We start from the raw sequence: 24,508 nt of genomic DNA on the forward strand, positions 1-24,508 counted from the left end.
GGACTTTATAAAGCTGCTTGTTGTATTTAGAAGAAATAAGCAGTAAGAACAGAATTTCACATTTGTTGAAAGTAAGCAGATCCTTTACAGAAAGATTTTTACTTGACATTAAATCTCAACGTCCTCTGGTAGAGTATATTTTTCATCTTTGCCTAAGAAAGTACTCTTAACGGCTCCTCCCTTGGCATAACTACTCATCATTTCTTTTCTGGTTTATCGTAATTGTTTATTGCACTGTTTGTCTCTATTTTGCTGTATGTTTTAGCCTGCTACATATTGTTAGCTTCATATCTTAGTCTCTAAGATATATAACTGATAAGACGTTCTGTTAATAGTATCCATCACCCTCAGGATAGATGGTTTTCATAGGGCTCATCCTGGTTTTGTCCTTCCCCTTCTCAGTTAGTTTAGGTCTGTATCATAAATGTGTAATTTTTCTCTGATGGCACTTATCTGCTTGCAGGTCTTTATACATCAGCTTTTCCTCATCTTTGTGCCTTTCCACATGATCCTCTATATGTATTTTTGTTGATCCTTCACAACACAATAGATTCTTCCTTCCGTCACTTCTTCCCTGTGAAACATGGCAATGGACCTTAGTGTTTTTCATAGCACTTTGTATGCTGAATTGTAATGTAGGTTTAATTTGGTTGTCCTGTAACAACTAAGAGCACCTTGAGGATAGGACTGTGCTTCTCAGGACTGGGGCAGTGCTTTTCAAAAAAGAACCATATTTCTTTATTTTCTGTCTTTTGATTTGGTAGCTTAATATTTATAATCAATTTATCTATAACTGAAAATCTCCTTCTAATGATGGATATATGAATATTAGCACTGTAGTACTGTAGCACTGTCTTCCCATTGCTCATCAATTTGCTCAGCAGGCCCAGTAACATCTCCATCATGAGACTTGTTACTGTATTTGGCATATCAAATACATCATGGGTAGCTTTATATGAATATTATTAAAACTAATACTAAATACTATAGGATAATTTGCATTGAGATTTTAATTTCCTTTTTATGTAGCTATAAAGATCCAGCATTTTATGAAGAATGCAAAATGGAATACCTGAAAGAGAGGGAAGAGTTTAGAAGAACTGGAGTTCCTACCAAGAAAAGGCTACAGAAGCTTCCAACAAGCATGTAGGCAAATAGTAAAATAATACACAGAACTCTAATGCTGGTGGAAATCACAGTCACTGGAAAGGATGGACTCATGGATGGGTGTTTACCTTTACCACTTTATCCTAAATTATGAAAATACTAATTTTTATTTGAAATAAAGTTAATTGTAAAGTTTTATTATTAAATGGGATGGGGTAAACTATAAAATGATATAAAATTATCTAATTACATATTTTTCATAAAATTGTCTACAACTGTAATTTTATAGTAGTGGTTATTTTTTGGGGGGATATGAGGGAGCTTTGGGCCATATGTGGTAATGCTTCGGGGATCTTCCTGGCTTTGTGCTCAGGAGTGATCCCTAACAGTGTGAGGTGAGAACTTTGTGGTGCTGGGGTTTCCAGTTGGGACCAGTATGATGCAAGGCAGTTAACTTAAATCTCTAGTCCAGCAATACTGATTTTTAAGGTCTTCTTCCATTACTTTCTTCCAGCATATGGACTAATGGTTTATCACGAGGGCCAGGAAAGCAGAATGGGAAACCTTCAAAGGTATTAATAGTAATTAGTTATTATAGCAGAATGTCCATGAATCAAAATCATTCCTTTAGGAAATAAGAATCATTACTGTGAAGATTCAGTAAGTATTGCAGTAGGGTTTGTGGGACAATGCTTCAGACATGTTAACTTTATATAGTTAATGGGTTATATTACTAAGGGCATGTTTAAAATATAGGAAATACTTATAAATTAATTTAGATTTTTGGTGGAATATTTCTTAAAATGTCTTGTTCTTTGACCTATTTATTTGGCTACTGAAAATATTTTGATCATTTTTAAAGTTAGTATAAATTAACATCTGTAACATAGTTTCAGATATCCTATCTCAGTATGATTTGATTCTAGATTGAGTTTTTATATAAGAAGTTGCTGTTTTTGTTTTATGAACTGTTAGTAGCCTCACTGTAACCATTGTGTGTGTTTAAATTACAAGTAGAATTTACTACCTCTACTAGGATAAGACTTCATTCAGTCCTGATTCCATGACATAGATGACTTAAGAACCCAAAGCAAATAAAATCCTGACTAACCAAAGAGATGTTCAAGTCCACACTTTACTGAAGTGAATCAACCAAGGAACTATTTATTGGATCTTTGTTTTGGGGACACATCTGGCAGTGCCTGGGACCATTAGACAGTGCTTGTTGGTCAGGGGACCATATGATGCCAACGACTTCTGCACGCAAAATGCTCCAGCCCTTTGGGCCATCCTCCAGGTTCCCTATTTCACCTTTACTTGAGATCTGGAACAGTCAAATTTTTCCCAGACTGCAGATTATAGATGATTACTAGAGCTGACGAAGTAAAGCAAATAGAGATCTGGAGACCATATAGCAGCAAGGCAAATGGGTCTATATTCCTGTTAAACTTTCAGTATTAGTGCGCTTTAGTTAGAAGCATTTTAATTCTTGTTTTTATAGACTTAAAGGCAAGAGTTACTTTCAGTAGTGACATATTTAATATGTGGATGTTGTAATTTTGATACAAGGGAATATAGGTATTAATTTCCCTACAGTGTTAGACAGAGTAGGTTAGTTTTATGGTTGAAAATGTTTATCCTTCTTTATTATCTTAAAAGCTAAACCGTTCATCGGAACATTCTGGATATCCATGCCTATCCATACTCAAGTCTACTTGACTGGTATAACTACCTCAGATGTGTCTTGCTCATTTGTACCTCTGCTGATACTGTGGTAAGTCACAATTCACACATCTACCCCTTAAAGGTTTACTTTCAAGAAACCTTTTTGGATACTGTTCCCGTGCACTTAACCTTCTTCAGTTCTCTGGAAGTCACAATTTCCCCAGTTCATTTTGATTTTCTAATGTTTTACATTGTTTATGTCCTTGACTCTTATAAATTCCATCTCAGTTTCTTTTCAGAAGAGATGCAAATTTTAGCTAGTAAGAGATAGCAGAAGAACAAGTTGCTTTTCTAATATATGTTGCGTTCTTTTCTGTTGAATTAATGAATTTGCTGAATTATGTTACCTGAGTAGAAATATAGATGAAAGAAATTTTCGAGAAGCCATTTTTAACAAGTTTCAGTTAGCATTAAAAAAGTCACCATATAGTTTGTATGTATAGTCTGTATTCCATATAAATGATAAGCTACAGATGGGCTGTTCTCTTCCTTTTGAATCTTCCCTGTACAAGAAATGATCACGAAGTATACTAAAAATTTCTAGCATGGTAAAGAAATTTGGGTTAACTTTTATGTAATAGTCTTCACACTTCGTTTATTTCACACTGTAAACGGTCAAGAATATACACTGACTTCTAGGTTTTTTGTTTTTTTTTTTGATGGCTAAGCTCATCCTACTATTTAAAAGGAAAGTCTTTCATTCAAAAGAGCTTTGATTAGTAAGAAAAATGTCAGTTATATGAATCAAAAAATCCCCAAAACGTAGTACCTGACTTCAGGACATACAAAGGTAAGGCAAGGACATTGCACATGTACTTAAATTTTAAATAAAAATAATTTATTTTAATTAAACAATTTCTTGATATTATGCAAAACATTAATCAAGCCATTATGCCATATGACTTAACTTTCTTTACAGAGAAAAAATTCCAACCTTAGTTTTAAAAGGCAACCAGTAAGGTACATTAGATTAGATATAATACACAGCCTATGCAGCCACATGAGAAATAGTTTTTGCTGCTTTGTTATTACACAGGTAGTTGCTTCCTTCAGCTAAAGCCTGGAGTCTTGTATTTGTTTTATGCATATTGGGTTTGTTCTATTACTTGGCAGGAGATTGTACTCCCTTGAGTCAGCTGTGTTCATTGGTCAGAATAAATTCCAGTATCTGACACCAATTCCATTAATCAGAGACAAGCTTGAATAAGTGAGTAAGATAATAGAAAGACAAAAATATCTGGTGAACAGTGAACATTATGTATGTATGCTATTCAGTTAATATAGAAGAGATCTGAGATACTCTTCAGTTCAATATATTTGAAACTGTCTATCAAAAGGGATAAAGGCCTCCTACAAACAACTATCTTAGGCAAAAGATGTATGAGTCAAGTAATATATTAATAATATTCTTAATATTACCACCCTGAAAGAATATGAATACTTTCCATGTGACATCATTCTTATTATTTCCTCACTTGTTTATAAATAGGCCACTGAAATCAATGAGCTAGGGACAAGTCATGATTGTATTATATCAATACAGCATAGCATTTTATTTGGTTTCTAGAACTAAAGTCCTCACTTAACTAATTATTGTCACTGTCCTCCCGTTGTTCATCGATTTGCTCGAGCGGGCCCAGTAACACCTTCATTGTGAGACTTCTTGTTACTGTCTTTGGCATATCGAATACGTCACAGGGAGCTTGCAAGGCTTTGCCCTGCGGGCAAGATATTCTTGGTAGCTTGCCGGGCTCTCCAAGAGGGGCAGAGGAATCGAACCCAGCTCGGCCGGGCTGGCTGCAAGCAAGGCAAATGCCCTACTGCTGTGCTATCACTCCAGCCCCCTTAACTAATTAAAAATAACTTTTTCAATGAGTATGTTACATTTCAAGATGAAGTTAACAGTTACAAGCTGCTGCAAAACCTTTGAAGAAATTTATATAATTATACATATTTTTAGATTTTTATTAAGGACCACTGAAGGAATAGAAGAGACTGACCTCTGACTTCTGTGATTCTCTTTCTACTTTAATTGGGTGACTTATAGAATTCTAATAGTTTATTCATACTTCACAGTTTTAAACTGTGCATCATGTTTTTCAATTAGGATCTGAAGGATGACTGGCACAATTTTTTTTTTAGTGACCAGATTATTTCAGATTTTAAGTTTCAAATTGAAATTCCAAATTAGTAATTTAATGCTGCCAATCAGCCTTGTGAATTTAGAAAAAACAAATAAGCCTTAGGAGTGCTCACCTAGCTTAGTTAGTAGAGCATGAGACTCAGTTAAACCTTAGGTTCCAGAGAGATAGTATGGGTGATAGGCTGCTTGCCTTACAAGCAGCCAACTCGGGCTCCACCCTGCCCCACTCCAGATCCTATATGGTTCCCTGAGCCTAAGTGCAGTGCCAGGAGTAAACCCTGAACGTTGCCGGGTGTGCGCCCCCACCCTTGTCCAATTAAACCTTTAAACACAGTAACACCGAGTAACAATCATTTTTCTTATCTTTATGCATTATTGTAAATTCAACAAAAATAAAATCTATTCACATTTTCTCCTTTATGCAACTTGCAAATTTTTCTGATATTAATGACTTTATTTTCAAAAGCAAAAACCATATTTGAAAACTTCAAATCTCATTTTTTTGAGGCAAAAATTTATATTATCAAAGGTAGAACTGTCCTTTTGAAACACCATTAGTTTACTAACATATTAATAACATATTTTTGATGATTAGCCACAATATAGAGCTGGATGGCAATCTTTCATACTGGTAATCAACTACATAATATGGTATAGCATGTGCAAATGTATGTGCTGAAGAACTCTACAAAATTTAATCAAAACCCACTTTCGGTTTGTTAAATAATTTCTTGAGATCCTCTCTGCATCCTCGTGACCAAATAGGATCTCTTCAGAATTAATTTTTATAAACACAGTTTTGATTATGCTGATCCACGTAGTGAACTGGTGGCAGGGTGGGTAAAGGCAAAGTCTTGTTTTTAGTTTCCCCAAATGCCGTCTCACTTGATTTAGGTGGGCTTGGAAATACCCAAGAATTGTCTTCCAGCGAATTTCGGCCCAAAGAGTTGTGTTCCTGAAAGTCTGTACCATCATGAGTAACAGATCGCTCATTATCCGTCCATGATTGGAGAACTGCTTTCTCTGATAAAACCTTCATATCTCCTGGTACAGGGGAAGATGTACTATGACAAAGAGTTTTCCCATTTGGGGAGAGAGGGGAATGTCTTTTGTATGTTGCAGTAAAATTTGCCAGGTGCAGTTTTGTGCTGTCTTTCCCAAGGTCTTCCATGCATCCTGGAGTATAGGCTACAAAGAAAGCAAAAGCTAAAAATCAGTTGTCATGGCTTTTGTGATTACAAAATATGTAAGACTTTACTTAATTTGGTTGCATTCTGGAACTGAAAATAGAAGTTTACATTTTCTTTTTTTTTTCCCTTTAGAAGTTTACATTTTCAAGGGGCATTGCATGTTACAGAGCATGATAGATGATCTGAATTTAATTTTACCTTACTGATGATGTGACTTTAGGTAACTCATTTTAATATTTTATCTGTCATTTCTCTCATATGCAAAATAGACATTAAAATCTTATCTTGTAATTTGTTAATGTGGCTAAATAAGGCTGACCTACTGTGTCTGCAAAAAGTAAATTAGTTTCTTAGTATGTACAGAATATTTTGCTATTTGTTTTTTTTCCCCCCCAAGATTATGAAGAATATTTTCAAAGAGTTTTTGTGAATTTGAGCCCTAAATGAAGTTTCAACATACAATCAGTAGGCTTTGGTGGATAAAACAACTTAAATAAAAAAACCATAAAAAAATTTTGACACATGTAATGGGAGATGTAAGTTCTCATATAATATGTCAACTAAGGTAACGTTTACGTGGTTTAAAGCACCAAAGATATCATTCACCAGCTAAGAAGCTCCAAAACAAGCCATTTCCAAATACTATGACAGAACATTTCTCCTTTTACTCTCTGAAGCTACAAAAAACAACACTTACTTCAAGTTACTGTGAGTTATCTTTTTCAGGTTAAGACTTATTTCTAGCTCCAACTAATAAGAAAATTTGAATACAAAATGAGCCATACAATTAAGTACTGTATTGTTTTGACTGATTCACAAGTCATACTAGAAATGAAAGGAATCATGAGTGTAACTTTTCAATATGCAACATCCCCCACTAATAAACACTCAGGGGGAAATTTATTCATTGTAATACTCTTGCTCCCTCTTGAGGAACAATCTGAAGTGCAAATCACAATTCCTGTCTTAATACTTATTACTTTAAAATGTTTTAGTGCATTCACATTTTTATTATGCAATGTGTGAGAAATATAACTATTACTATGTAACAAAAGGTACAAAATGCACTGTTGGTACTCCTTTCTCAGGTATAAAAACACTTTAGCAACGTAATCACTATTAATAAAATTCAATCAAGGATATATACGAAAGGTAGGCAATGAAAAATTTTTGTTTAGTTTGACAAAAAAAGGAGTTATCAAGTTATTCTTCAAAGAATAAAGTTAAGGTCACAAAAATTGCACTGTAGCACTGTCACTGTCCTCCCGTTGTTCATCGATTTGCTCGAGCGGGCCCAGTAACGTCTCCATTGTGAGACTTGTTGTTACTGTGTTTGGCATATCAAATCTGTCACGGGGAGCTTGCCAGGCTTTGCCATGAGGGCGAAATACTCTCAGTAGCTTGCCAGGCTCTCTGAGAGGAGCGGAGGAATCTAACCTGGCTCGGCTGGGCTGGCCGCTAACATTAGATAAAATTGAAAATAAAGTTTTGCTTTTGACGGCAAACTAAAAAAGTTAGGTCTTTATTGTATTTTGTAGGATTGCAATAACTTCTAGTTGTCTTGTTTTATATATATATTTACATATAAAGTACTTCTGGTAAAATGTCAACTTAGAGCAAACTTAACACCTCAGCCGTATACACATAAGCAACACCTGGTGAGAATAAAAAGCCACAAGGGGAAAAGAATACAGTACTGGAAAAAAAACACTATCGCTAACACCTTTATGTGTGAAGGTGATCAGTCTGAGACTACTAAAGCCAAAGTAGAGAATGGGTAAGCTGTGAACATACTCTCAATAACTTTGGCTTAGCAAACTTAATTGATGTGATTGTTTTGTTTTTTATTTTGTTTTGTTTTGTTTTTGCTTTTTGGGTCATACCCGGCGATACACGGGGTTTACTTCTTGCTCTGCACTCAAAAATTACTGCTGCAGTGCTCAGGGAACCATATGACATGCTGGGAATCGAACCCGGGTCGGCCGCGTGCAAGGCAAACGCCCTACCCGCTGTGCTATAGCTCCAGCCCTGATGTGACTGTTAAGATGAAATACCTAGTTGATCTTTGAGCAGTTCTAGTAAACAATTACTTGCCTTTTTTAATTGCAGTTGGAATTTTCAGTTTTCTTAATAGTTCAGTTTGTACTTGAGTCACCAGATGTAAATTGGACATCTCTTTCTTCATTTCCCAGTATGCATGTTGCATATTATCACTGAAATACAGGTTTTATTTTTTTTAACTTAAAGATCATTATTCTTATGAACAGAAGACACTAACATTAAAATAAAAATAATGCATATCTGCATTTATTTTTGAATCAGGTTTTAATATAAGCAAGTAAAATGAAACTTTCTCATTAAGTATTGAAAGACTATTAAGGGATTATTATAACAAGTGGAAACAATTGTTAACAATAAAATTCTAGTAGCTATAACAAGCAGAAGGGGATTGCAAAATTTTTTAACCAGCGAGTTTCTTCCCATTCAGAATTGAGCTTTTTATATAGCCTCTAATCTGCAGTAGTGTGTATTAATATATTCGGTAGTATGAAATAAGTTCATTTGCAAGTTTAAAGAGGCATAATGTATAGATTTTAAGTTTGTATTTATCTTATAATTGATCTGATGTTGTAAGTTGAAATGCTATGTCAAAAATTTTTCGATGTACACCTATCTCACATTAAAATAAAATATAGGTTTCATATACTCAATTCTTTATGTTTGACTGGGCTGTCTCATATTGTTGGTTCTAAACCAATGTGACATGACAGCATAAGACATCAAGAGTCAAATGATTTCCTGGTAAAGGAAAAGATAATTCAGAAAAATAATTATAGAAAATATAAAAAGAAGAACCAACTCAAAGGTATTTTAATTGTCTAAACCATTTGATAATGGAATCATTATTGATAGCTACATTTTAAAGTTTAAGCTTCCCTTAAACATTCCCACCTGGCTATTTATGATGGGGGGGGGGGTCTTAATTCTCAAAAATATATGGAAATATCCAAGATGTATTTTTACTTTGCTACACACACACAATGAAACTTAAATTCAACTGGGTCTCCTAATGTTTAGCAACCATTCTCCCTTCTTAGGACAACACTAAGAATGAAATCATGAGAAAAAGTGCTACGTGTCTTAATTTTTGTCTGTAGCACTGTCCTCCCGTTGTTTATCGATTTGCTCAACTGGGCCAGTAATGCCTCCATTGTGAGACTTCTTGTTACTGTGTATGGCATATTGAATATATCACGGGTAGCTTGTCAGGCTTTGCTGTGCGGGCGACATACTCTTGGTAGCTTGCTGGGCTCTCCGAGAGGGGCGGAGGAATCGAACCTGGCTAGGCCAGGCCGGTCGCAGGCAAGGCAAACGCCCTACGGCTGTGCTATCGCTCCAGCCCCATTTTTTTTTTTATCTATCCATAAATAGTTCCAAGGAATATCATTCTTAATATCTTTAGTTATTATCTTAATCAAATTAAAAATATTCTGATTTATGTACGCCATTACTGTTTTTAAAGGAGGACTTAATTCTTTTAGTAAGTGTAGCAGAATTACATTTTATTGATTTTCAAAATGATCTACTTGTGTTAAATCTGTTGTAACTAGAATATTAAAACTCGCAGTGCTTTTTTCATAATTTTGATAGGTATGAAACAATTATTCTTCAAAAATTAGTTAACCCCTCTAGTATCACTGGTAAATAGCTAAGATGTAAGTTACAATAATTGTTTCACATAAGAATCTGTCTTCAGCGTGAAGAGAGTTTGGTGGTTCAGCGTGAAGAGAGTTTGGTTGTTCAATAGCACAATTATGGGCTCTCAGTAAGCTTACTAGTTTTATCAGTTAGCAGTCAATGTAAATATTATACCTGTACTAATTCATTGTCATGATATGGATAATACAGTGAAAAATGGTTTATTATGGGCATAAGACAGTAAAGAAGTATCTGACTTGGAAAAAAGAAAAATGAATACTAAAAGCAATTATTTCAGTATCATAATATTAATCAAATACATCTACCTATTCAAAATGAGCATGTAAAATTACTATGGAGGTGTTAGTGTGGAATTACACATTTCCCAGCTTTTTATTTTTTTTAAATAAAAGCTTTTATATTAGGTTAAACAAAAAACTAAGTCATGGTTTAACATACATCTTTTCTCAGTTTACTTCAATTGAAAGTGGAGATAAAAATCTATAATTATTACTAAGGATAAGTTCTCCCTCTTGTGGATAGCCCAAGTAATAGCAGTATCACCCATATTGCAGTTAAAAGTGCTATGATCTTCAAATATTATTAAAAATTACCATGTTTAAATCATTAGTGCAATTAGGAAAGCTAATCCCGCACATATTAGGAGGGTCCCAATGGAATCCATTCTAAACAGTTTTGAGATTCTAAATCATATATATACACCTGATAAATATGTATGCACATACATAGCTACAAAGAACTTACAAAACTAAATATTACAATCCAGCACTTATTCCAAATGAAAAACATAAAGTTAAACTAACAAAATTTAATTTGCTCGAACGGGCCCAGTAATGTCTCCATCATGAGACTTTGTTACAAGTAGCTTGCCAGGCTTTGCCGTGCGGGCGAGATACTCTCAGTAGCTTGCTGGGCTCTCCTAGAGGGGTGAGGCAAACACCCTACCATTGTGCTATCCTAGGCACTTATTGTCTCCACCGCTTAGGTACAGGATAGGTACAGGATAAAATTACTCTTCTCAGACATAGATATTCAAAACTATCTTTTAATTATCCAGCGACTGATCGCTGTCCTTTTGGGGTTAAGACTATCCACTTATCAACTATATATAAAACAATGCCAACACAACTTTTTAATTCATAGTTTAAACCTTTTTAACTATTTTAAATGAAAGGAAATCTGCTTATGTACATCTTTGAGATGGGGCACATGTTCTGCTTCACAAAATAAAACTAAAAAAGCCCTGTTTTCTTAATTGACATTAAACATTCAAGTTTTATTAATAAAATGAATAGTATTTATACAAGAAAAATCTACTTTGTTTTTATACTACTTGTTTTTTTTTTTCCTTTGGCTTTGTTCTTTTGTTCTGTTTTTGGGTCATCATCAGTGATATTCATAAGTAACTCCCAAGCCATGCTTGGGGGTCATGTGGTGCCCTGCTGGAAACAAGACCTGTCCTGTATGCCCATGTACTCAGCCTGTAAAGCTATCTCGCTCACCTATCACTTGAATGTTTATCCCCAGGAACTTAAAATGAAATTATGATACGGTTTTAAGCCAAGAGCTACAAACGTAGAGCAGCCATACTGAACCCTCTGTTTTACTTCAGATTTGAGTTCACAAAATTTTATGATCACTAGGAAAACAGCATATTGAAAAAATGCTGTTCTACTTCGAGATAAACATTTTAAGAAATTTCAAAATACAAGTTCACTCCACCTAGAGCTGGTTTACAAAATCTATAGCAACAAAACATTATATTGGCAGGAAAATGGCAGAGCTGTTAAGTGATAATGTATACAGTTAATGACATATAAAAGCACTTTTGTGATTAAAATAATCTTGAAAATTACCTAAACATTCAGAGGACACTGTCAAGATGATGATAGTGGGTGCTCCTTGTTTTTATGCAACAAGAGTAACAACAAACAACCAGAAACGGGACATTAAGAGAATCACACAGAACAGTGGTAAACTGAAAGAGCTTCACAACTCAGACGACAATGAGAAGATAAGAGTCTCAATTCAGTGGTAGTGTAATGGAAGGTGGGCTTGAGAGTGACACACAGGGCAACTGTGTGCAAATGCGGGGGATGGGTAAAGATGGCTTGGCAGCCAGTCGAACCACATACAGGCCCTACAGAGGAGAGAGCTCTGGGTATGGTAGAACACAACCCTACCCCAGGTAACATTTTATAATACTTAAGTGCTCCAACTGGCCATCATGAAGAAACTCAATAAAACTCAGAAAAGCAATTCAATGAACAACTGAATAAAACTAAGAGATTAACAGCTTTAAATAAAAGATGAGATTTCAGATGTACCAAAACTCAACAAAGCTACAGAAAGCTATGGAACTAGATCGAAAATATGAAAAGTTAATCACTGAGTTCAATGACTAGAACCCAGAAATATACAAAAATCCACTGCATGTCTACATGCATATGACAAGAAATAAAACAAATCATACTCAAATGGATTAAAAATCTTTAAATGAATTTACCCAACATGTGGGAAATCTGTGCGCTGAAAATTATAAGATACTGTTAAATGGAAGACACAAAGATATGGAAAGGTATTTCGTGTTCATGAATTAGAATGGTTAATATCATTAATATAGTTATATAAGAATTACATAAAACCAATGGAATTTCTCTCAAAATTTCAATGGAAAACAATTAAAAAAAAAACAGCCTAAGAGAAATGGTTCAGCATGTAGGGCACATCCCTTGCACAAAGCCAGTTTTGATCCCTGGTAGTCCACATGGTCCACAGAGCATCACAAGGAGCAGAGCCAGAAGGAAGCGCTGAGCACCACTGGGCTTACTGCAAGTACCCCAAAAAGAAAAACAAAAAACCCACAACCCCAGAAAATTTATTCAGAACTATAAAAAAGTCCAAGTAACACAAATCCTGGGGATGGGGAACAACATATATCACACCAACTGTTGTCTAAGCCTATTATAGTACAGTGCTTAATAATCAAATCAGCATGATCAGAGATCATGAATAGAAATGAGAGAATAGAAAAAGTCCTACACATAGACAACTTATGAAAAAGGAGTCAAAAATATTTGATCATAGAAATCATCAGTAAATGGTGTGGGGGAAAAGTGGAAAGCAACACACATACAAAAGAATGAAACTAAATAAAAATATTTCTTAAGTTTAATAGTTTAGTCTAAGGTATTAACATTAATTTCAGTCTTATTACTAAGGAATAGTTAAGTGTTTTCAACAAATCTACTGTAATCAGGGATTATTTCCAACTGTCCACAGAATATGTACTTGTTTTTAAAAGTTCAATCCTAATAGAAATCTAGTAATTAGTAATATAATCTGGCCTGAGGGAAAAAATTAGTTTTGGATTCTAAAGAATGTTCATACCTTGTAATGCTTAATCTTTGAAGATCTCTGCTCTGTAGATTTTCTTCCTGAGATAAATCCTGTCAGTTATTTAAAAAAGAAAAGTTGAAAATATTGTATTTTATTCTAGCACTTTATGAGATATTTCCAGTTTTACAGAGCACATCTAAGGCTAAACAGCATAAAATCAGATTTAATTTTAATAAAATGTCGCCAGTGCATTCCAGGTATTTTTAAGTCACTTCCAATTACTTTAAAAATGTGTGCTCAAAAGAAAACAATCTAAATATACAAAAAAATGAAAATACTTGTTAAATTACTTTTCCTACATAGGGTAAAGGTGAATACCATAAAGAAAGGAAATTTACTCAGTTTCGATTTTTTGGGGGGTAGGGTATTTTGGGGTCTCACCTGGTGACGCTCAGGGATTACTCCTGGCTCTGCACTCAGGACCATATGGGATGCCAGGGATCGAACCCAGTCTACTGCATGCAGGGCAAAAACGTCCTATCTGTTGTACTATCACTATTTAAAAAGTTGGAGCTGCAGCAGCAATATTACAGTGGATAGGGTGCTTGCCTCACACATAGCTGTGGCCAGCCTGAGTTATTCCCAGCACCCTATATGGTCCCCTGAGCATGACCAGGAGTGATCCCTGAGCACTACCAGGTAGTGAAAAGTACCAAAAATTTAACTGGTTATTGTTTGAATATAATAATCGGATAAAGATTTTATGAAGTCCTTATAAAGGTATATTAAAAAGTTCATTACATTTTAATAGCTTAGATAATAGATATGACAACATAAGACACTTAAATGTGGACTTAGAATGTCTGACAATTCTAGTATATTTGCAGTGCATTTTCTCAAGAATCTCTTAACATGAAAAAGAATATTCATTTCACAGTATTATTACAAATTCTATTGACAGAAGTGACCAGTGAAAACAAAAAAACCCTCAAATTTTACAATTTCTTACTATGTAATTAAAATATGCTCTTTTTCTTTTCGATGGGGTATGCTTTGGGTTGTACCCAGCTTTTCATACACAGCTGTGACCAAGGCTTACTCTTGGCTGTGCTCCAGGATCATTTCTGGCAGTGTCAGAGATCATATTCTGGCATTGAACCTGGGAAAGCAATGTGCAAGGCAAGTTCCTTACTTGCTATACTATCTCTCCTTCCAAACCTTAAATTATATTTTATGTTTTGGGATGTTTTGTTTTGTTTTGTTTTATGAGCCATGTCCTGAGATGCTCAGGGGCTACTCCTGATAGTGCTCAGGGGCTGGAGGTGGGAAGGATAGGGCCATAAGGAATGCTGGAGATTAAAATGGGTTGGCCATGTGCAAGGTAAAGGTACTACCGTTATGGCCCTCTTCAATTTTATTTTAAAGTAGAACATTAAAAAGCTGCACCAGAACTTCATGAGTATAAGTAAAATATGAAAAATGTTTGTCATTATAAAATTTAATACACTTCTTGATCTTGGTTCGGAAAATACCAATTAAGATAATTTGTTTTTTTTGAGGGACACAATGCAGCAGTGCTCAGAATTTACTCCTGTCTTTGCTTTCAGAGATTCTTCCGTTACTGTTGAGGGGACCAAACTGAAGTCTGTAGCATGCAAGGCAGGTGTTTGAACCAAGTGCTATACTATCACTTGACCTAAAAAAAGGCCCTCCCGTTGATCATCGATTTGCTAGAGCGGGCCCAGTAACGTCTCCATTGGAGACTTTGTTGTTACTGTGTCTGGCATATTGAGTACGTCATGGGTAGCTTGCCAGGCTCTGCCATGCGGGCGAGATACTCTTGGTAGCTTGCCGGGCTCTCCGAGAGGGGCGGAGGAATCGAACTCGGGTCGGCCATGTTGGCTGCGTGCAAGGCAAACGCCCTACTGCTGTGCTATCGCTCCAGCCCACTTGGCCTAACCAACTGAAATACTTTGTAATAATTAAGTGGCAAGTAAGAAGGCCTATCAAGATTAGAAAGAACTGACCCATGAATCAGTAAAAGTTTGAGTACTGGACACAAGATTTTGGGTATTTCTCTTTCCTGTTCTCTACAATAAATAAGGTCAGTCAACTTTTGGGTTTTTTTTTAATAACACTTTAAATATATACATCACACGTATTTCACATTTATGCACACACATATGTAGTGGAACATTTTGGAAGTCAACTTGTAAAGCCATTTTTAAAGCTATTATATGGAAAAACTGTAAGAATCTTTGAAGTATACACTTTCTCTTTTAATTGTTTTGTTTTTAGGCCACACCTGGTGGTACTCAGGACTTAGTCCTGGCTGTGTATTCAGAGATTACTCCTGGCAGGAGGACAGGGAACTATGTCAAGTGATGGCGATGGAACCCAGGTCAGCCACCTGCAAGGCAAACACCCTATCTGATATATACTATTCATTAATTTGGCCCCTACATTATTTTTTGAAGCCAGTTATATTTAAAAATTTTAATTTGGGGGATGTAAAGGTATTTTTTCAAATTACTGCCTAACAATTCAGAAAGGCTAAAGTAAGTGAGAAATATAAATGTCTCTTAGTATTCCAAGATTTGGTCGGTCTTAGTTGGCCACTAGTTTACCACTGTACAGGTAGTTAAGAATTTGTTTCCCCAAAAGTGCCATATGTTGTGGGAGTTTCACAGAGACCAATGGCTCCAAAATGACTGGGAAACAATAAGAAGTTTCCTTACTACATACTTCAGAACTTTCAGTAAACTCTAACACACTGTGAGTCAGTCTCTTATGGATTAAATTATTAAGTAATTAGGATATCTCCACCAATCCCATTGTACTCATCCAAAGTTTCTTTTTGTTAGTCCCAGAGTCTGTTTTTTGCAAAGGCTGTAAGACTGAGGGATACAGGCCTTAAAGCAGCAGAGTGGAACTGACACTGAACCCCAATGATCACATTAATACCAAACACTAATTATCTAAGTTCATCCAATACCGGGCCAGAGCAATAGTACAGGGAAATATGTGTCATTACTAGAAAAACACAAAGGGCCAGAGGGATAGTACAGCAGGTAGGGCACTTTACCCAGCTGGCACCCCGTATGGTCCTCTGAGCACTGTAAGGAATGATCCCTAAGCACAGAGCCCCTCTAGGAGTGGCCCAAAAATCAAAATAATATGATGTAAACATAAGATACTATTTCATATTTAAGATGTTTTTAAATGTTCAATAGTAAGGCCTTTAGGTCTCTGTAAGTTGTACCCTCAGTAGATGTAAGGAAAATTATTAATGTGAACATAAATAGAGCCCGTTGTTTCATTCCCATGTCCATGGGGAATCTGATCTAAAACCTTTAACCAAGATTTCAAATTACAAATACCCCAAAAATCAAGATTTCAAATTGGAACGCTTGATAAATTGATAGAAGGGATTTTTCCTCTTTCTGGTTTTCTTTGTATTAGTTGTGGGCACTGGGCAGAGGAGGCCCGGGATCGAACCTAGGTTGGCCAATATGCAAAGCAAGTACCCTGTCTATGTCCTATCTCTCTGGCCCCATTCTGAGTATCTCTTAACCCCCACCCCCATGTCCCCGCACTTATCTACAAAATCCAATACTTCTGGTAGTAGAGACTATCCTGTCTGGGGGGAAAAAAAATCTACATTTATTGTACTTTCAGCCTTTCAAGCTTCTTAGTTTCCCAGACCCTTTTATTAGTAAAAGAAATGTCGTTTCCAGAGTTTGCTGAAACCATAAAAGTCTTATTCCTATGATTTATGGCAGATGAATTAAACTAAGAGCAAATCTACTCCTTAGCACCATCTAGTGGAATAGAGTAAGGTTAGAAATGAAAATATGCGTACAAACAATATACATACCTTAGGAACACTGCTTTTCTGGACTGCCCTAGTTGATGTTTTTTTGAACAACAATCACTTTACTAAATTGATTTTGTGCTGGGCACTATTTGTCTAATCTTCATGAAAAGAAAGGTGTTAAATGCTAGGTAAAGGTAAAGGCCCTCCCGCTGATCATCGATTTGCTCGAGCGGGCCCAGTAACGTCTCCATTGGAAACCTTGTTGTTACTGTGTTTGGCATATCGAATACGTCACGGGGAGCTTGCCAGGCTCTGCCGTGCGGGCGAGATACTCTCAGTAGCTTGCCGGGCTCTCCGAGAGGGGCAGAGGAATCGAACTCGGGTCGGCCATGTTGGCTGCATGCAAGGCAAGCGCCCTACCACTGTGCTATCGCTCCAGCCCTGTTAAATGCTAATGTAGCAGAAAACAAGTACAGAAGTTAAATGACTTAATTTTACATTGTTACTCAGTAACAACATAATTATAAGCCAAATTTTTATGATTTCAAGGTAACTGCTTCCTCCCCTCTAGGGGACTAACCATTATATGCAAAAGCTATAGGACTTTTTCAAGTACAAGTACAGTGACTAGTAGAATTCAGAGCTTCAACATAGAGCTTTATTTCAAGGACACTATTTATTATTGCTTTGTTTTAGGTCACACCTAGTGGTGGCTCCAGGGTTTACTCCTGGTTTGGTGCTTGCTCCTGGTGTGGTGCACAGGGCACGATGTGGTTTTAGTGATGGAACCCTGCCTTATCCACTAAGCAATTTTCTTTACCACCACCTCTCTTCCCCCCCGCCCCCCATCAGATGACGGTAAGGGATTACTCCTGGCTCTGCTAGCAGCCCAGGGGACCATGTCAGTGCGCCGGGGGATCAAGCCTTGGTAGGCCAAGTGAAAGACAAGCACCCTACCTGTTGTACTACTGCTCTGGCCACCCCACCAGCCGTTTTTTAGTCTCTTCGGTACATGGCACATAGACTTGTGAGACAGGGTGCTGGAAGCCTTTGAGGGAACTGTGATAAGTGGTTATAGGTTCAAAGCTGTAAATAATCAAATTCAGCTGTCAAGTAGGGGAAAAAAGAAAACCAAACATTTGGAATCTGTTAAGTATAAGTTGAGTAATTTTTGTAGTATTTCCTCCTCCTGAGGTTTAAGGACCAAAGCAAGATCATTCAATTCAGAGGTATTAGTTTGATCAAGGCAGAATCTTTATTGTTAATATGTCTCATTCTTAACCAACGAGCAGTGACATCATTGATAATGACTATATGGGGCAAAAAAAGTATCAGTTCTACGGACACTTGGGACTCATGGACAGAGTCATGATAGAAGCTTGGAAGTGTGGGAAAGATCTTGAGTAGATGTTACAGCTCAATATTTTTGAAAGCTCTGAAGGGTAAAATGGTTGAGAAATAATAATGAACTGCTTCCCATAGCTTAAAATACTTGGGTGCATATAATGTACATAATTTCAAATTGGCTTCAAACTACTAAGCTTTTCAATTTCTTGAAAGAGCTATTTTAAACTTTACATTTGGGGCCAGAGAAACAGCTGTAGATAATGCTTTGCAAGTAGGAGACCAAGTTTACTTGCTGGCACTAAATGGTTCCTGAGCACTGCTAGGTGATGTCCTGCCCAACACAGCTGAGAGTAGGGCCTGAGCAGTTTTTAGCATGCTTCCCCCCTTATCCCACAACAGAACTTTCCATTTGTTCATTATTTTCACATTCCCCTGCTCTCAATTTTTTTTTATGCATGACATTTGAAAACATGTTTCCAAGTTTATCAGAACCCAAAGTAAAGCATTTGTAAATTACCCTTTGGTTTAGAATCCGAAAAAACTTGTGTTTTATTGACTGACTAGGGGAACTACATTTTGACTGGCTGGAAAAAGTTTGTTTTGCCTCCCACATATGATCTTGCCTTGCACATGGCTGATCCCTGACATCCTTTGCCAGCAGTAAACCCTGAACAATGACAGGGTTGGCTCCAAAAATAAAAAAAATAAACAAGAAAAAAGAGAGAGAGAGAGAGAGAGAGAGGGAGAGAGAGAGAGAGAGAGAGAGAGAGAGAGAGAAAGAAAGAAGAAGAGAAGGCTTAAAGAAAAGTTTACTTCTGTGGTATATATAAATCAACCAAATGATTACTTTAAAGTAGAAAAGGTAAAATTTGAGTTCACTTTAAACCTTATAGGAAAAAAACAAAGAAAATTATAAAGGTAAAGGTAAAATCAAGTTAAGTTTTTTAGAGAATGAGAGTAGTCACAATCCATGTTAACTCTACGATTTAATAGTTTGAAAACCTCATATGATACACACAGATACTGAATTAATCAATTTACTAATTGTGCAGTACCGTTTGTTTGGTTTTTTGTAGCTCGATTTTGAGATCGCTACATTCTTTCCTCATCAATTCCAGTTCCTGTTCCAAACCATGGATCCTCAGGTCACAGCTCAACTTTTCTACCTCCCAGTTTGATGAAGGTGGATTTAAATTCCTTATCACTACAAAAATGATGGACATTAAAATAGTTATTTTTGCCCTTCACATAGCAAGTAAAAAAAAAAAGGTTTTAGTGGTAAAGTGTAGATATAAAAACAGATATAAAACATATTTTTGAATACTAGTTTTTAGAAACATATTCCTGGCCTTTTTAAGTCAGTATGGAATGTAAAAAGATGCGACACTAAATCAAGCGTATGCTAAATTATAGACACATCGATTGTTATATAAGGTTCAATTAAGAAAATGCTAAAACACTGAGTCACAGGCTCACTCAAGCTAATCATTCCACTTGGTCCTTTCAGAATATAAAATATGACAGCTAGCAAGCCAAGAACATGAGATCAAAAGAATCATACAAAAAAATATTCTATATAGGAGTGAAATACAAATGGACATGAACTTATACTTGAATTAGTGCTTTTTCTATCTAGAAAAAAAAGTCCTAAACAGTTACCATAACATATTTCATTTCAGGCCCTACGTACCACTCTGGGGCAAAACTGGGTAATCCCCAGTTTTGCAAGGTCCTCACAGAAATTCACCCATCAGCCTTGCATTGAACCTCTGACGTGGTTGGCCAAGAACTGCCCAAAGTAGTTGGTATTCTTTGACACTGCTTGAAAAGTATCGCCAGCTATTGACTCCCACCCTCTAAAAATATCTCAGCCTCTATCAAAAGATCTGTTACTTGCCAACTCTTTAGTTTTTCTCATCAGAATGCATGGTAACTAAATAGCCATGCTCTCCCAGAACAAATTTTTCATCCCAACATCTCATCTCTTAACAGTCTTCAAAAGAAAATGATGACTGTAACTTCATAACACTATGTCTGACAATGGATATAAAGTTCAACTGGAAGTGAAACGCCAGAACACACCAGTCAGCAACAGACTTTGACAAGACAGGGTTCTACTCCTCTTTTCATCTATTTCGTCACAAACTAGTGTTGAATAAAACCGTCAATTTTAATTTTAATCTAAAGAAAAGTTAAAGGAATGGATACAATGTGAAAGTAGAAGAAAAATTAATACAAGCCTAAAGTATGTTAAGATCTTAACACTGCGATACAGAAAATGTATCAAGGATATGACACATGAATGGAAGAGGGAATTAATTCTAATGGAGAATATTTATAACATGTAAGTGGCATACCCTGCTGAGTTTCCACCTCTGTCCTTAGTTGGAGGAGTTCTACTTCTTTAGATTGTAGTTGTTCATTCAATAGTTTCAAAGATTCAGAGTTGTCTTTATTCTGAATTAAGCAGGAAAACGCCAAATTAAATTCAATAAAATCTGCAGGCTAGTATTATATATTATTTTCAAGAATATGTTGAAAAATCTCTTGTAAGACTGAAATAAACTTATTTTCGCACTAATTTCTACTCTTTTCTAACAATATTATTCACTGGCTTTTTAGTTTTTAAACACAATGACAATTTCTACCAAATTGCAGTGTTTCAAAGTAAGTTAGTGGTGTTAGGTGTACCTAAGTCCTAAAGGCCATTACTTATGCTGTATAAAAATAAATTATAAATTTCACTATTAAAATGTGGTTTTAACCTTGACTAAATATTCAAGTTTGTTTCATAAATATAAATACTTCATTTCTAGCCTGAACACTGGAAGAAAATGCGTTTGTAAAATATAGATAACATTCTTTACAAACCAACTTACCATTTTGTCCAATTTGCTCTTTAAATTATCTCTATCAATGCAAACTTCTCGATATGCATGATAGGCCTTATTTACTTGTTCTCGTCCCACAGGACTTGTTTCTTCATCAAATCGAGCTCCTATAAGCTAATGGTATAACATCAGAAGAGAGAGTTTAAGGAAATATTCTACATTAAAAAAACGTGTTCACAGCTTAATCACTAAATTGTAGGGATAAAGCCTGAACTCAATTAAATGAACTCTGCCACACAAGGAAGTTTTATTAATTAAAGAAGCACAAAGGTAAGTCTTTTATGCTTTTTATTCAGTATTTTATACATTGTTTTATAACATATCAATTCATCATACTCAAACAGTACATAATTTGTGTTTTCTAAGCCATTTATATTCATTTCCATTACCAATAAAAATAAAATATTGTTCCCTGACTTATTAAGGATTCAATGTACCAGTTTAATAAGTCTTACATTATTCTAGAATAGTAATTCAAAGGATTGTTAGTCAGAAAATATTTAACTATTAACTATACCAGATTGCATATTTACTGAACTTAGCTCCAAATAAACATAGCTCCAAGCTTCAAGTATTAGCTTTTTTATTCTAGTGTATCAAAATTTAATTACAAAAAATCCATATGAATGCAAATTATTTTTATAAGCGATTTCCTTTTCCTTCCTCCAAATGAAACAAACTTTATCGGCCCCATCATTAAGTTTTTTATAATAAGATGATTTTCTTAACTGCAAATCCATTCTTCCCACAATGAGCAAACCTTGTAAAATATGAATACATTAATTTAAAACTTGAACTAAAAGTTTAGAATTAAAAAAAAAATAGATATGTGAAGACTTCACAAGCCAAGAGATTTGGTGATTCATAAATGATCAGCTACTTTGTTTTATTACTATATTCTCTAACATTTAGGAATGCCAGTTTAAGGAACATGCTTTGCATGTGTTCAACCCTGGTTGAATCCCAGCACCACATGCATCAAGTACTGCCCTGGAGACCCCCAAAAGCACCATTTGGGAGACCAACCCCAGAAGCCATCAAAAAACAAAGCATAACTCTGTTTCCACATGCAAGGACCACAACCAGGTATCTATGTGATGTACAGTCACCAAAACAAGAATAAAAGGAAGAAGAGGAGAGAATTGAAAAAAAAGTCCAGATGAAGAAATTAAACAGAACAATGTCCAAGTAGTTTCTATGACACTTAAATAGTTATGAGGATAAGGTACCAAAAAATGTTAGAAGAAATATCTGAAATATATCTTCTCTAAGTTATGTTCTACATGTATTCATCAAGCCTATGACATGGAAAATAATGTAATAATTACAATCTTATGAGTACTGCTGAGTTATTCTTGGAAATTTATTATAATCTTCTAAGATAAAAAAAATTCTTTGCCATTAAACATAGTTAAAGTTTTACATAATTACCTTTTCTTCCAAAATTCTTATCCTTTTCTTTAAGAAGGAATTTTCTTTCTCTGAATCCTTAAGTCGTTTTTTGATGTCTTCATATGCAGTGACAAGAGCAAAATGGGAAGCAACAGACTCATCCCCTGAATATATTGAGACTGGAGTATCTCTCCTATGGGCTTTTTCATGGTTCAAAATGCAGATATCATCTTCTACCAGTGCATCCATGACAGCTATGTAAAAATAAAAATATACAATGAGTAAATGGCCAGAGATTATGGACTTAAAATAATGTCAATGTTGGAGACATGTTTCATTTAGAGAAAATACAGCACAATAGTAAGCAAGAGCATGGACTCCAAAAACAGACTTCTTACGTTTGAATCTACCCATGACTACACAGTGTCTGTGTGACTCTGGACAAACTGCCTAACCTTTTTGCTTCAGTTTCTTAATTTGTCAGCTATTCAGTATAATACCAACTTCATCACACCCTTTGTTGTTTTGGGAGCATACCCGGCAGCCTCGGAGCTTACTCCTGACTCTGTGCTCAGGGATCACTTGAGGCAACAAACATGGGCACTTGTGGGTCGGCCCCTTGCAAGGCAAGCATGTTGCCTGCTATACTATCTCTCTAGCCATTCTCATAGAATTCTTAAAAATATGAAACAAGTTGACATAATACAATTAAAGTTGTAATATATGATAAATTTTACTAAAAGTTGTTGAAGATCACTGTATTAAAGATAAAATACAATTTAAACTTCACCCAGTATTTCATTCTTATCAACATTTCCATTTTAGTCTTACAGCTTCCCAAATCATACATTTTCAAAAACATTTTTAGTGCATTACATCATATTACAGAAGTTATAATGCATAATCTACAAAATCATTCCAAACCAAATGTTTATTGTATATTAGAACCTAGTTTCTTAAGCTGTGGTTCACAATCCCATACCTGAATGGACAAACAAAAAGTTTTTATTTTAAAACTAAAGGTAAAGGCCCTCCCGTTGATCGTCAATTTGCTCGAGCGGGCCCAGTAACGTCTCCATTGGAGACTTTGTTGTTACTGTGTTTGGCATATCGAATACTATCGGTAGCTTGCCGGGCTCACCGAGAGGGGTGGAGGAATCGAACTCGGGTCGGCCATGTTGGCCGCTTGTAAGGCGAACGCCCTACCGCTGTGCTATCGCTCCCCCGGCTAATTTGTGATTATCAGTAAATTTTTTATTTATATCTATTTTATAATCAGGGTTCACAAAAAATTGTGTAGTTGAGTAGTGAGTGGAACAAGCTTAAGCTCTGCATTAGAAAACAAATGAATTAACATTTGACTATACTATGCCCTAAGTACTATGTATACAGTAAATTTCTAATATTTACATCATTTAAATTCACCCAAACAATTCAATAAGATAGGCATCACTTTATTATGGGGTCACATCTGGAAGACTAAGGGCATACTTCTGGCTCAGGGATCACTTCTTGTGGGCTCAGGGGATTAAATGGGGTGTGAGGGACTGAACCTGTATAGGCAATGTGAAAGGCAAGTACCCTAATCTTTGCACTGTACTATATCTCCCACCTGGTATCATCTAAATTTTATAAGATGGGGTTGGAAGGGAAAGTAATCTGCCAAAGTTAAAAATGGTAATAGAATAGTAGCTCTTGAAAGTGGAGGTTATAGCTGTGTTGAGCATCATTGTGTCTTCAACTCATCACAGTATCGAGGGTGCTTAATAAATATTGGCTAGAGAATGCAAAGCAGACAGACTGGCAATCAAGCACAACACAACCCCAAAACCTAAGT

General features: G+C 35.7%; 2 protein-coding genes across 3 annotated transcripts in view; one reads left to right on the forward strand and one right to left on the reverse strand.

Annotated features, from left to right (window-relative positions):
* The window catches only part of CMC1 (C-X9-C motif containing 1), a 55,896-nt gene extending 54,488 nt beyond the window's left edge, over window positions 1–1,408 (forward strand). Inside the window, exon 4 of the mRNA XM_056129518.1 lies at window positions 1,030–1,408. Within this exon, the coding sequence (XP_055985493.1) occupies window positions 1,030–1,150 (121 nt within the window). The 3' untranslated portion in view covers window positions 1,151–1,408. The remainder of the gene's footprint in view (window positions 1–1,029) is intronic.
* A 2,254-nt stretch (window positions 1,409–3,662) lies between these two features.
* AZI2 (5-azacytidine induced 2) overlaps window positions 3,663–24,508 on the reverse strand; it is a 28,817-nt gene continuing 7,971 nt past the window's right edge. For both annotated transcript variants that reach the window (XM_056129500.1, XM_056129499.1), the window contains exons 2-8: window positions 22,711–22,925; window positions 21,268–21,393; window positions 20,746–20,845; window positions 19,444–19,592; window positions 13,276–13,334; window positions 8,260–8,378; window positions 3,663–6,163 (exon numbers count right to left, since the gene is read on the reverse strand). In XM_056129500.1, coding sequence (XP_055985475.1) covers window positions 5,754–6,163; window positions 8,260–8,378; window positions 13,276–13,334; window positions 19,444–19,592; window positions 20,746–20,845; window positions 21,268–21,393; window positions 22,711–22,920 — 1,173 coding nt within the window. In that variant the 5' untranslated portion in view covers window positions 22,921–22,925 and the 3' untranslated portion in view covers window positions 3,663–5,753. The remainder of the gene's footprint in view (window positions 6,164–8,259; window positions 8,379–13,275; window positions 13,335–19,443; window positions 19,593–20,745; window positions 20,846–21,267; window positions 21,394–22,710; window positions 22,926–24,508) is intronic.

Source organism: Sorex fumeus, unplaced genomic scaffold (assembly GCF_029834395.1).
Source record: "Sorex fumeus unplaced genomic scaffold, SorFum_2.1 ptg000072l, whole genome shotgun sequence".
NCBI classification, from domain to species: Eukaryota; Metazoa; Chordata; class Mammalia; order Eulipotyphla; family Soricidae; genus Sorex; species Sorex fumeus.